At 47.3% G+C, this 13,777-nt stretch overlaps 1 protein-coding gene across 1 annotated transcript in view; it reads left to right on the forward strand.

Moving 5' to 3' along the window:
• The first annotated feature begins 10,010 nt into the window (after positions 1-10,010).
• LOC135914970 (zinc finger CCHC domain-containing protein 24-like) overlaps positions 10,011-13,777 on the forward strand; it is a 360,258-nt gene continuing 356,491 nt past the window's right edge. Inside the window, exons 1-2 of the mRNA XM_065447912.1 lie at positions 10,011-10,486; positions 11,409-11,678. Of these exons, the coding sequence (XP_065303984.1) occupies positions 10,373-10,486; positions 11,409-11,678 (384 nt within the window). The 5' untranslated portion in view covers positions 10,011-10,372. The remainder of the gene's footprint in view (positions 10,487-11,408; positions 11,679-13,777) is intronic.

A 13,777-nucleotide genomic window follows, 5' to 3' on the forward strand; every position in this document is an offset into this window, starting at 1 on the left:
GTAGTTGTCTGCCAACGCTGGCTAGGAAACTATCTAACGTCCTTCGCTCCAACATATATGCTGGGCAGTCGCACAGTACGTGTTGCAGTGTTTCGGGCATCTGGCAGTGTTCACAATCAGGGCTATTCGATTGGCCGATGAGGTGTGTGTAGCGACGGGTGAAAGCAACGCCGAGCCGAATCCTGTGTAGCAATGATGTTTTGTTCCGTGTAAGCTTCAGGGGAAAACCGAATTTACCGTCTGGGTCAATCATACGTAGACGTCTGTGAATGTTGTCATAGTGGGCTCTGTAAGCCTTTATAAGGTCCTGCATGAGTGCCTTGATCATGGAGTTGGTGTCAGGTCGCGAGTAGGCGATCCGTACTTCATCAGAGGAAGAGGAGGCCGATCTTGCCTCACTGTCAGCGAGTTCATTGCCAAAAACACCACAGTGGCTAGGCACGCATTGAAAGGTGATCACGCGGCCACTTAACTCGGCACTGTGATGAAGTTCGACGATTTACAGCACGAGCAGATAGTATGGTCCTTTTTTTAAAAAGTATTTTAGCGCCTGTAGCGCTGATTTGGCATCGCACAATTTCGTCCATTTATGGGGTGTCTGCGTTCTCATAAAACGGACAGCCTCCCGTATTCCCGCAAGTTCCGTAGCCGTAGATGTCGATTTGTGGTCTAATCGAAATCGTCGAGTAATTCCAAATTGTGGGATGACAAATGCGGCCGTTGTGGCAGATGGCGTGACCGAACCATTGGTATATACTTGTACAGTCCCACTATATCATGTAAATATATGGTACAGGGTGAGCTGCTTCAAGCCAATGGAGGAAACGTGAGATTTCTTCATAATTCCGGGTATCTGAAGCCTCACTAGTGCTCTTGGCATTGTTCATGGAGGTGTCGCGGGGATGTCGGTGGCCTGGAATCTTGCAGGTATAATGCTTGCGTGACATGCAATAGCTTTAGAAAAAACACAGTCAAGGTTGGTGCTTGGAAGTGTTGACAGTGGATGGTGTGAGTGTCTGGTTAGCAGGCGAAGATAGGTTCGCACAGGTTCACAAGACCTGTATATGTCGATTGGACAAGCCCGTGCTTCCGCTATTGTGCCCTTAGTTGACGTGCAGCGTGGCAAGCCAAGACATATCCGTAGTGCTTGTGCCTGAAGGCTCTTCAGCGTGCCTATACAAGATGACCCCATGTTAGATAACACAGGCATGCTGTAGCGTATGTAGCCCACAAAAAGTGCGAGGTACACTTGGAGCAAACTTCGCTCAGAGGGGCCCCATCTCTGTCCTGATATTACACGAAGAACGTGTATGAAGTTGGTCAGTTTAGCACTAAGCGCAGTAACATGTTTGGTCCAAGAAAGACTGCGGTCTATTATCACGCCAAGAAATTTCTTGTGGGTGACTAAAAGGAGCGCCGTTCCGTCGACAACGATAGGATAATGTGACATTGATTTGCGCGTGAATGCCATGACTGCACACTTAGTTGCTGAGAGTTGCAGGCCTCTACGGCGCAAGTACTTCGCCGTTATGGTAGCCGCACGTTGGAGCCTTGCACGCACTTGTGGACGTGTGACCCCAGATGACGAGATACAGATATCATCCGCGTACTGATACGCGCTGTTTCAGGTAGCTCCTCTGCAAAGCCCACCAGTATGATATTGAACAATATTGGGCTAAGGACACCACCCTGCGGAACACCCCTGCGAACGTCATGTCTATCAGTCTCGCCATCCGAAGTGGACATGAAAATGGTGCGGTCACTGAGGTAACTCTGCAGCCATGCATACATCCGGCCACCAACAACAATATCCTCAAGCGCCTGAAGAATCGAACGGTGGCAGACGTTGTCGTAGGCACTTTTGATATCCAGAAATATTGCGCATACCAGACGACGGCGTCTCTTTTCCTGTTGAACAGAAGATACTAGGTCGATCACACCGTCAATGAATGATCGGCCTCTTCTGAATCCATTGATGAAATCAGGAAGTCCACCACTTTTCTCGAGTAGCCATTCCAGTCTGCTCAGTACTAGCCGCTCCATCACTTTACCGACACAGCTTGCCAAGGCTATTGGCCGATAATGCGAGAGATCCTGCGGGCATTTCCCAGGTTTTAGCAAAGCCACAAGACGACTGCACTTCCAGCGATTAGGCACAGTTGCTGTGTCCCACGTAGAGTTGTAGAGCGTCAGGAGAATTTCTCGAGCTTCTACTCCAAGATGACAAATCGCGGAGTATGTAATTCCGTCTGGTCCTGGACAAGTTGACCGGCGGGAAGTAGATATCGCAGCGTCGAGCTCGTGCATAGTAAAAGGCGCATCCAGGCGGTGATCACTAGATGGTTGGAAAGTCAGTCGTGAATGCGTTGGTATATCGTTTGAGGAGCTCACAAGTAATTTGCAGAAGTCATCGGTGACCTCATCTTCATGCCGGCCTTGCCGTATGGCCACAGCGCTGAACGGGTGAAGCTGTTGTGAAGGCGAGCGAAGGCTTCGTACAATTTTCCAAATTCTAGAGAGAGGTTTTCTCGGATCCAGAGAGCCACAGAATGATCTCCAGTGTTGTCTATCAAGCTTGTCAAGGTGGCGCAGGACATGACGCTGAGCCCGGCGTGATGCAGTGACGTCTAATGGTGATTTGGTCCTTTTGTTTTTCCGTTCTACTCGACGCCGCATCGCGCGAAGTCGCTCGTACTAGTCATCAATAGATGATCTAGGTGAAGGTGCACTGAGGTGTTTTGTTGTGTCACGTAATGTTGCCGCGATGACATCTTCAATATTCGATAGTGCTTGGATGGCTTGACATGCGGTGGTCACAGATTCTCGAAATGTTGGCCAATCGATAGAACGCACAGTGTGCGGAGCTGGGGGATGTAACCATTTCAACTGAACATATGTTGGTAGATGGTCACTTCCATGGGTGTCGAGATCAGTACACCATCTAACAAGAAAGCATTTTGCGGAATGCGAAGAAAGGCGGCAAAATTGCTGTCTGTGCGCACCTTGCCGATCTCCGCAATAGAGCCGTCATCGTGGTATTTTAGTCTGCCGTTCAGCAAGAGTGTTGCAGACAAGAAAACTGGTACAAACTGGCTTTTTTTTAATGATTCAGTACTAGTACGGTATCCCAAGAGGTGAGGTCAAGTGCCCGCCCTATTTTCTTCCCTCGCGCTACAGCGCACTGACAGAATTTTGCGTGCACCATACCCTGCTTTTATCGTTTGCGCTTTAGGTTCTCGATTGTTTTTTCGCCCCCTTTACCCACGTGATCGGTATTTCATGGTCTTAGGGGGAACCACGTGTGTCCATATATTGTTTCCAATATATGAAACGGCCAAATTCGATTTCATTTGTCGCCTGAAATGGGAGTAATGTATTGAGTCACTTGTCGCTTGTTATTAATTTTTCTACTTGGCGAATGGATACAGCATAACTAGCTGGTGGATACTGCGTACGTGAGTCGAGTATGCCCTTGGTATAAAATTACTTGTATGCTTTAGGTAGTACCATTGTTTGCAGTTTGGGACATGTGTCGGAATGTACGCTGTGCGCCCTTTGCGCTTTACTTAGTCGGCGGCCTGCCGAGTTCGTGCGGGTGCCATGTCTGCGCATGGAGTTTGCGAAGCGATCTCGCGGTTTTTTTTATATGTGTTCTGTTCGCGCGCTTCGCACAACAGGGCATGCCGCAGTTATTTGTCCTTGTGCAACACACTTTCCTAGCGTACGTCTGTTGAGACCGGTTTCACCTGGGGCCCTTTTAACCATTATCCAGTCCGTTACAAATAGAATTTCTCGGTCGTGATTGGCTCCTTTGCGCAAGCTACGAGAGTGAGCCAATCGCATCGATAATTTCGATCCGGATCGGGCTTGATCGCGATCGAGAGTGGTCGTGTGACAACGGTTTTACACATGGATCCCACATAGGGAACACTTTAAGTTCAATGCTACTGAGAGAAGAGCAAGTGCATGTATATGCCAGTGGTGGTATGTGGACATGTCTTTCTGGTGAAGCCAATTCTTCTGCATTCAAAACATTTCAACTACCAGCGTAGTGCATCAATGTGTCTACTTCGACAAAATGGAGCACCAGTGCAGATATCTGAGCATACCTGTCCAGGGCAGCAAGTTTGTCTACATTGAAACCACTACCAGCATGTGCGGCAGTTCTATTTGCAGCGGGACTGCAGAATAATCAGTGGTGTGCTCTCAAACTGTTTATTTGCCTGGACTGTGTGCCAAATATTTTTGGACATGAAAGTGGAGATGAATTGGTAAACATCAGTGGAACTGTGCCTGGACTTTGTGGCAAATGTTTTTGGATGTGAAAGTCTGGGTGAACTGGCAAAAAATTTGCTCTGGGCTACATGTGTTAAACCCTTTTCTCATTCAGAGTGTTCTTTTTTTACTTTAGGAGACTGGAGATGTGCGCAAAGTGTGACATGTCAGTGTGCTAATTAATGTATTTGCTGGTTTTCAAATTATTCGTTGCAACTTTGTTTTTGCGAGAGATGTACAACTTTGCCTCTTGTACAGGGCTTTTTAGATAAACCACTTACTACTTGTTATGACCATTTCATCCTTTGTTACACAAATGCAGCTTCCAGTGCATTCCGGTTTATTTCCATGTTTATGTAAGTTTCTAATATGAGGCTTGCATATTCATTTCTCACGTTCTGGAATGGCAAGATGCAGCATTACTGTCTCATCGTTCGCTGTACTACAGTAGTGTTCACTTGTTACACTGAATCCCCCGTTTATGTATTCTGTACTAATTTCACTTTATTGCTTTTTTGTTCTGTGGTTATTTTTCTTGCCATTACTTTCTTTGATATATCCTAAAGGCAATATTTCCAATTTTGCATTCTTCCCATTTTTTTTATTTGTGTCACAGGATTGTTTTATGATGGTATGCGGTGGTATTTTTTTTGGGCTCTTTTCAAGCTTCTAGCTGATTGGTAACATTGCTTGGAGGCAGTTACCATCCGATCCATACTCTTGCATTTTTCAGGCTACTTCTTCCATTCGCTCCGATGTCACTTCTGCATAGCTCTTGTCCATCTATTAGCACGTGCTCTTTACTATGATAAATGAGAATCTTTAGTCACTCCATGTTTTTCTGTTCGTTATTGTATGTGTACTTGGAATTTTGTTTATGTACTAGTGAATGTTCACGTTCGAGTTCATTACGAATCCTCTCTGCGACTTTTGTTTTTGTTGATATATTTTTACTTCTATTTGTATTTCTCACACATTTTGTTCGAACCTTGCATAAGCATTACATTTTAATAAAGTGTTTTTGCTTGGTCACAATGTTCTCATTTCGTGCACTCTTGGCATGAAGGGCTTCATGTGGCCGCCTGCCAAGACATGACCATTTGCTCTTTGCAGGATGTCATTCCCATTTTGGTTTTAACCATCGTAGCTTACTAAAGGCGGTATTAAGGATTCATTGTTCCTAACAGGCTCATTTTCGTGTGACTTGGTAGAGGATGCGCCGGCCATGCGGGGAACAGTGCTTGGCACTGCGCCATGGCTCTTACAGCCAACACCGACGCTTCTACTCATCTGGGGCACGATTGGAGATCGTTGTTAGAAACGCCCGATCAGTTTCACCTCACGCGATTGACCTAGGCCGTGCCGACGGGTGCGGCTGACGACGTCTGCGCGGCATAGGCCAGTCACGTGAGGCGAAACTAAACGCGTGTTTTGAACAACCATGTCTGATCACGCCCCTGTCACAAGCGAAAATTCGCTTCAGATGATCGTAAACCTTTCAAGACCACTTCTAGACCAGCTTTTTGATAACGTCCTAAAAACGTTTCGAAATTGGTTACGAATAGTTTTGGCAAAGGGATTACGTGTGTCTTTCCCAATCCTATTTCTAGACCAGCTTTTTGAATACGTCTTGCAGACCTGTTCTAGATCGTCTCAAGAAAGTAATTAAGCCGGACATTAGCAGACATATACGACGTTTTGCCGCCGAAGTTCTCTCATTCGTATCTTCTCTAACCCGTTTTTATCGATAAACGCTACGAAAACGTTACGTATCTCTTTTGTGCTACCTGGGAAGGGGTGGTGGTGGTGGAAAGCATTTATTAAGAAAGAGAGGTGTGGACTCACGCAGGAGCCCTACATACTAGGTGGAGTCCCTAGTCCGGGACCCCATTGGTCGAAGCCGCCAGCCTGGCCCTCTTGACCAAGGCCTTTTGGGCCTGAAGGTCTGAGCAACCAAGCAGGGCTGCCTCCCAGTCCTCTCGGGTAGGGTTGGGGTGGGGGGTGAGAGCCGAATTTTGCTGGCAGGCCCACACCATGTGATAAGTGTCAGCCACCTCGCCACAGTGTTGGCACCTGCCAGTGATCGCAGGATCAAAATGTTTCATTACTGCCGGGCACAGCATTGTGTTGGTGTATAAGCGAAGGAGAACGCGTTCGTTCGCTTTCTCCAGTCCCTTAGCTGGGGCTGGGTACCGGCGATGGCTATCCTTATAATAGGTAGAAATGTCTTTAAAAGTTAAGAGAATTTCGCCTTCTTGTTCCAGGACCTCAGGGGCCAAAGGGGACGCCCGGTAAGTGAGTGCTCGGGCTGCCGCATCAGGAAGGGGAGCTGACGCACATTGGGGCTTTGCGCATCATCGTGAGGGTTTCAAAAGCGCTCGTCCTGTGTTCTTCCTTCCGTCCATGTTTTTAGCGCTTTTTTTATGACACTGATGTTACCTTGGCATGCTACTCAGATAGGATAGACCGGTATACACCCTAGACGCGTATTTTTTATTATCATGTTTTTAAGGCTCGCTGGGTCTTATAACTTCGTTGCTGTTCTTCTTGTCTTCGCTGATGACTTGCATTGACTATCTTTTTATTGATTGTACGCTATTATGACTGAATTGACTGATTAGTGGAAACACTCGGGGGGGGGGGGGTTGTCAGTAACAACTTAGAGCAAGTGTACAGAAGTAAAGGCATGAAGTGTAGTAAGATCATTTCTTACGTGATCTTTAGCGACTAGGTTAAATGAGGTTCTTAGATATACAGGCTTCTAAGATCTGAGTACCACATTTTTTTCTTGTTAAGATGAAAATCGAAGAGTCATTGTTGCCATATGCTGGTGATGACTAGTCCTTATAACTTGGTTGGACCAATTAATCGTCACTTCCAATGTCGACGCAATGGCCACAGTCATATAGGTGATACTTTCCAGGGTTGCTATTAGGTAGTGATGCGTATTACGATGCCATTTCTTTCGCGTTTCGTCAGAGGTCAAAGCGATGCTCTGCCTGCGTTATCGTTTTGATCAGCCGGCCGTGAACGGTGGATGATAAAAGTGGCTTAGAATCGACCAGAAGGCATCTCTACAGAATCGCGACCCAGGGGCCTTATAACGTAAAACTATTCCAATATGTTTTTATTCCAATCTCCTGACGTCAAATTTGCCTAACCACCGACGCAACCACCGGGTGGTGACCCGCAGGGTTGTCTGAACAGACCAATCAAACGCTCTCCTCGTTTAGAGGAGGTCACTTTTGCTTGCTCTAAAAACAAATAACATTGCCTACACTGAGCAGCTTGTCTTATCTAATTGGCTCACAAGAGGCGAAGAGCACGCTCAAGGGGAGAGGGATTCGATGGGGCCGAGCCAGTGCACTGAATATCGATAACCGAACGAAGAAAGCGGTGCCGACGTCTGTGATTGGTCTGCTTTCCCTTACTGAGCTTCCGGTGGCTGGTCGAAAATCGCGGTGGCATGCAACGGAAGGTTAAGAATGCCGCTAAAACTGATGCTCAGCAAAGAAGAGTTCGCAGAACGAGGTAGTAAACGTGCTGAAAGTGCTCAAAAACGTTACACGACCACATAAAAAGTTTCATTGTACGCGAATTATTGTACGCAAAATTTTATTGTACGCTCTCCGGCTGGTGTAAGTAGCCAGTGCCTGAGCGCTCGGCCGCAGCCACCTTTTATTCCTTTCGGAACGGGGCATCCTGCGGCTATTCAGAAGAAAACTCAGTTTTGTTCGGCATATTAATGCATCTTTAACGCGTGCCAGTCAATCTGAAACGGTGAGTTCTCGTGGTTTTGTGACGTCGGTGACAGGCAGGCGAAGTGTGTGTAGTACGAAAACGTTTGACCAACAGCCGAGGGCTATTGCCTAAAAGGCATCAAATCAGAAATAACTTCTTTTGTTTTGTCCAATCATGCATAATCAGTGCGTACACGTCATATAAGATGAGGAGCTATCACGGTTATCGTGACGTCGCGTGACAGACAGGCAAAGTGGGGTGGTCCAAAAAATGATTTTGACTAATCGCGGAGGGCTGATTGCAGAATAGGAATAGAAAAGTTTGGAATAGCTTTACGTTAGTTTACTTTGTTATGCATACGTTACCGGACGACCAGTAACGGGCGCACGGGGGGGGGGGGGGGGGGCTTTGAGATATATACCTTGGCCTTACAAATAGCTGGCGACGGCTCTAAGCATTTCATGGGTGCTATAACGTAAAACTATTCCAAACTTTTCTATTCCAATTCTGCAATCAGCCGTCCGCGCTTGGTCAAAACATTTTTGGACCACCCCCACTTCAGCTGTCTGTCACGCGACGTTACAAAAACAGCGATAGCTACCCACCTGATATGACGTGTACACACTGATTATGCATAATTCGACCGAACAAAGGAAAAAAATATTATTCCTGATTCAACGGTTTTTCGCCATTAGCACTTGGCTATTGGTCAAAACTTTTCGGGCTGCACCCACTTCACCTGCCTGTCACGCGACGTCACAAAACCGCAAAAACTCACCTAGTCAAAGTGACGTGTACGCATTCAAGATGTATTAATATGCTGAACAAAATTGAATTTTCTTCTGAATAGCCGGACACCGCACCGTTCCGAAAGGAATAAAAGATCACTGCCGCCGACTGCTCAGGCACTGGCTACTCGAACCTGCCGGAGAGCATGGGTTTATTTGCTTATAATAAAACTTTTTGCTTGGCCGTGTAACGTTTTCGAGCACTTTCGGCGCGTTTACTACCTCGTTATGCCAACTCTTCTTTGCTGAGGATCCACTTTAGCGTCATTCTTAAGCTTCCGTTGCATGCCGCCGCGATTTTCGACCAGCCACTGCAAGCTAAGTAATTGCAAGCGGACTAATCGCAGACGCCGGCACCACCCTCTTCATCCGGTTATCGATTTTCAGTGCAGTGGTTCGGAACCATCGAATCCCTCTCCACTTGAGCGTGCTCCTCGCCTCTTGCGAGCCAATTAGATAAGACGTTCAGTTTGGGCAATGTTATTAGTTTTTCAAGCAAACAAAAGTGACCTATGAACGAAGAGAGCCTTTCAGATAACCCTGCGAATGACCGCGTGATGTTTGCGTCGGCAGTTAGAAATTTGATGCCAGGGGCTTGGAATAAAAGCATATTGGAATAGTTTTACGTTATGGGGCCCCATATATACGTTCTAAACATAAGTATATATGGTACCTGCAAGGAACAACATTATTCCATGGATGCAGTTTTCACACGCCATCACTTCTTTTCAAAGATTGGCTGTACTCTAGAAAGGCACATTTTAGGAGATAGGAAAAGTCGTTAGCAGAGAACAGTGCGGCAAATGAGGAATCTAGGATAAGAAACTCGCGAGAGCGGCGACAGCTCGAAATGTGTCTCGGTCGGGCGCTATACACGGTCAGTTGTTTCTATAGGACCTGCCTGAGGGACGATGCCCGTGTCCGGAGCTCAGTTGATTCACACCAAGCAAGGGCATGCTTTCCTTTCCACCTTTCAGCCACCTGATAACCCTCATCGAGTGTAGGCTAACAAACCGGATGCTTCTCTTCCAGTTAACCTCCTCTCCTCGTTGATCGCATCCACTGGCGACTACTCTGGTGGCTCCGTCATGAGAGCGTCGATGAGGGCCCCCGTGGTCGCACGCGCGGGCTGTGGGAACGATCGGCGCACCGTGTTTACGGCGTGAAACTCCACGCCGTCGGTGATATCCCATTTGTTCGCGCGCCGCGACGGCGTCGCCCGCAGGCTCCGAGCGAGCCTCCCGCGGGAGGGAGCGCCCGACCACGAGAGGAGCATTCCTCCGGTGCTGGCGTCTTTTTATAGGAACTCGGTCGGTCGCAGCCGCAGGCACGCGGCCACGGGCTCACGAAGAAACACACTCGGGTTGTGCGTGTGGGTTCTGGAAGGGGGGTGGGGACTACACCCTCGGACACTGGTCGGGGCTCGCCTCCAGGACAGCGGGGAGCCAGCTGAGCGTTCCGCACGCGGCCATGCACGCGGCCCATCGACGCAGCTAGCGCGCACTTCTCCGTCGCGGCTGCCTGTCATCCTCCCCCTGCGTGCTTGAGCGCTCGCCGTGCCCTTGGCGATGACGGCGGTGGAGAGCGCGGCGGCTGTCTACCAACAGCCGTCGCCGCCGGGCCAGCTCTTGAACTTGGTCTACCTGACGCTCGCCGACCACACGCTGCACGCCGTCGACCAGGTAAATTGCGGCCACCGCGCGGCCTCCTTGCTGCGCGAGATGTCGTCACCGGCAGCGGTTGACGTGACGCGACTCGGCAGGTTGCAAACACGGCGCTTGACAAACATGGGGGTGCGATCGACGCTGGTTAAGGGGTCGGGCGCAGTCCTTGCACTGCTGAACTCTTTCGGTTTCAACTGTATTTCTCGGCAGGTTGTCGCGTATTCCTACGAGTGCAACGAAGCAGCGTGCGTAGGAAATCACGGGTGCCCGACAGTGCAGCCAGCGGCGGGGGCCGTTCGTGTTCGTCACTGGGAGGCTTATCACACAGTTTCTTTCGGCGAATTCTGCCGCATCGTGCTGGGATTAAACGCTGTTGAGTGGTAGGAGCGGTTTACTTATTTGCTCATCTCAAAGAATGTTTCAGTTATCCCTATGACTAAACAACTTCGAAAACATTTCGGCTACAGCGCTGGCATGTGTACGCTGATTGGGCATTTAGCCTTCGCGCTTAACTTCTTGATTTATTTACTTGTTACTAATAAAATAAAGTCCTGAATGGCAAGGCTAAAAGTACGATTTCTTTTATCACTGCAATCTAAGACTATCCTTGTGCACGAAACACTGATAGTTAAGAAGTACGGTTGAAACAAATAGCGCCGGTAGAACTTTTTGTGCTTGAATGGGCAACCCCTCTGGAGGCTGACAGCGACGTCCCCGCGTGCGCTGAGACCACGTTCAGCTCACGGTTGGCACTGTAAACTTGTTATCGACATTTCTCGACATCACGCGCTGCCTGTCTTATATTGTCTTCTGTAGGCGACACTAAGTCCATTGTTTTGCTGAGGGCTCTAACAGAAGTTACAGCCGTCACCAAACGTGTGTAACCCGCTTAGCTGCCCTTACATCGCTGGTGGATCCTTGATGCCTCGTTACCGCGCAGGTCAAGTACAGTATGCCGCCAATGGTAGCCCCTTCGGCATATGCTGGTGAAAGCTACTGCGGTGCGTACACCCCGGCCGGATACCCAAACGAATGCTCCGATGGCTACTGCACGGAATATTCCCCCGGAGGTCCGTTCACTGAGCTGACGGATCAATTCTCAGAGCTCAGTCTAGGAGGAGGGGACTCCAGGGCGGCCAGGAAGCCTCCGCCAAACTATCTTTGCCATTTGTGTTTTTGCAAGGGGCACTACATCAAGGACTGTCCGCAGGTAAGCATTGGGTTTTCTTCGTTACCGCGATCCTAGAGCTGCCACTGTATTTGTGAGATTGCTTGGCCTATATTATTTAAAAGGATGCTAGAACATTTTTTTTCTGAAATGCAGTTACGCGGGGATATTCGACATAGAAAGGGAGAAAAAAGTTATACGGGAAAGGCTGAGGCTGAGTTAGGCTGATCCAGGTGGGCTACCCTGTTATGTTTTGTTCAATGTTTAAAAAAAGCGCCATCCTTCTGCCAACACGCATTGCATCATATCCCTATTTTTTATGAAGACTCCTGTCGGAGTACTTCTAAACGGGTGGGTTTCACAGTAGCACGATAACAATATTGTCACAAGTCCTTAGTCAAAATAGTAGACACTTACATTTTTTTAAAGAGTAAATGGAGAGGTACTTGGAAACAATTGGGTGTAAAATGCCAATTCATTCTGGTGCTGCACGGGGAAGAACGAGGAGGAATATGCGACAGTATACTGGGACCTGGCACGTCTAAATCCGTGCGATGAGACATAACAATCTTTTTTTTCTATAATATAAACCCTCAGGGTCAAATAAACACTATATAGGAGGCTGGATTGTAAAAAGAAATATACAAGTACGAAAGAAAAGTTCTTCATTATACAAGTTTAGCTAAAGAGCTCATAATTTGAGCGATTACAGTTGGTCAGAGAAGGTGGTGCCACTCTTTCATTGATTGTGGCACAAAGAACTGCAAAAAGTATTGATTTATCATAGCAGAATGCCAACTTTGTGAGACTGATCTAGCGGATATAAAATAGAATGGTAATCAGGGCCGGTATTAACAAAAAAAAATCCTAAGTTAGAACTGTTTCGTAACAGCAGATGCCAGAGAACCACGATGTTGGAGATAATATCGAAAGTACTTAGCAAAGAGCACTTAGGAACGACGAGCTCTGTGAATTCGACCCTAAAAGAAGAGGTTCCGTATTAAGAAAGCAACCCTTACGCCATGAAGCTTCGCAAAAGAAAATGCACACTAATTCTTATGTTGGACATATTGTCACTGAATGCAGCCGGCCAATAGCAGAGGGAACTTGTACGAACGAAAAGCCTTGTGTGTTTGGCCCTGGAATAATTCATTACACAGACCCGGGTAACAAAAAATATACATGCTTCAGATGGAAAATGTCTAAATGAAAGAGGTTAGGATGATAAGACATGGGTGGTAGGTTTAGGCTGCGTTTTGTTGACCTTCTGCTAGCATTGTGGCTGTAGTTAAACGAACAGAGTTTGTTTTGTACCATTTCAAATTAGTAAGGATTAAATGGGGTTGACCTCACAGTAGTTCCGCATATTCGAGTTTATAACGAACATAATGGTAACTTCGTCGCCACCAGTTCTGAAACGTTACAAGAAAGCTGGCCTAAGACGTGGCTCACGTTATTACTTTAATGTGTGATGTGGGTGTTGGAAGTTCGATCAGTTGTGATGCGTGTGCCAAGATACCTTTATGATCACACAATGCCTGATGAAGCGTTATTGAGATGGTAACGTGGCAATACATTTGCGGCCCTTGATACGCGCATTATTTTGCATCTGTTAATGTTTATTTCTGTTAGCTATGTTTTGCACCGAGGATAAATGGGGCTAACATCAAATTGAAAAGTTGCTGCATGGCTATGGCGAGTTATTCCGCGGGAAACTAGGCAGTCGTAGGCACATAAATGAACACGTGAAGAGACGTCTGCAGGTAAGCAGTTAACATCGATAAGGAAAATAAGCAATTTCCGTGCCCTGGGGCGGGGAATGCGGAGCGAAAGGCTAAGAATTGCTGTTATTGGTTGAACTACGAGCGATTAGCGAGAAAACATTCAGTGTAAGTGAAAAATTCAGGATCTTGGTCTAGCTGATTTGAGAAGAACGGCGGATTGGGCAAGTTAGGGGTTTTCCGTAATGTTTAAAGGGATACGGACACAAAGTTCGTGGGTGGTTTTTTTGCGTCAGAAGAAAAGTTGAACTGCGGAAAATGACGAATACAACAAGCTGCTTTAAAAAAAACATATATGAGACACATATATTTTTTTTCGATTTTCTGTTGCGCCTTGCCTTCTTCTTCGTCGCTTGATGC

The sequence above is a fragment of the Dermacentor albipictus genome, unplaced genomic scaffold (assembly GCF_038994185.2).
Source record: "Dermacentor albipictus isolate Rhodes 1998 colony unplaced genomic scaffold, USDA_Dalb.pri_finalv2 scaffold_11, whole genome shotgun sequence".
Lineage (NCBI taxonomy): Eukaryota > Metazoa > Arthropoda > Arachnida > Ixodida > Ixodidae > Dermacentor > Dermacentor albipictus.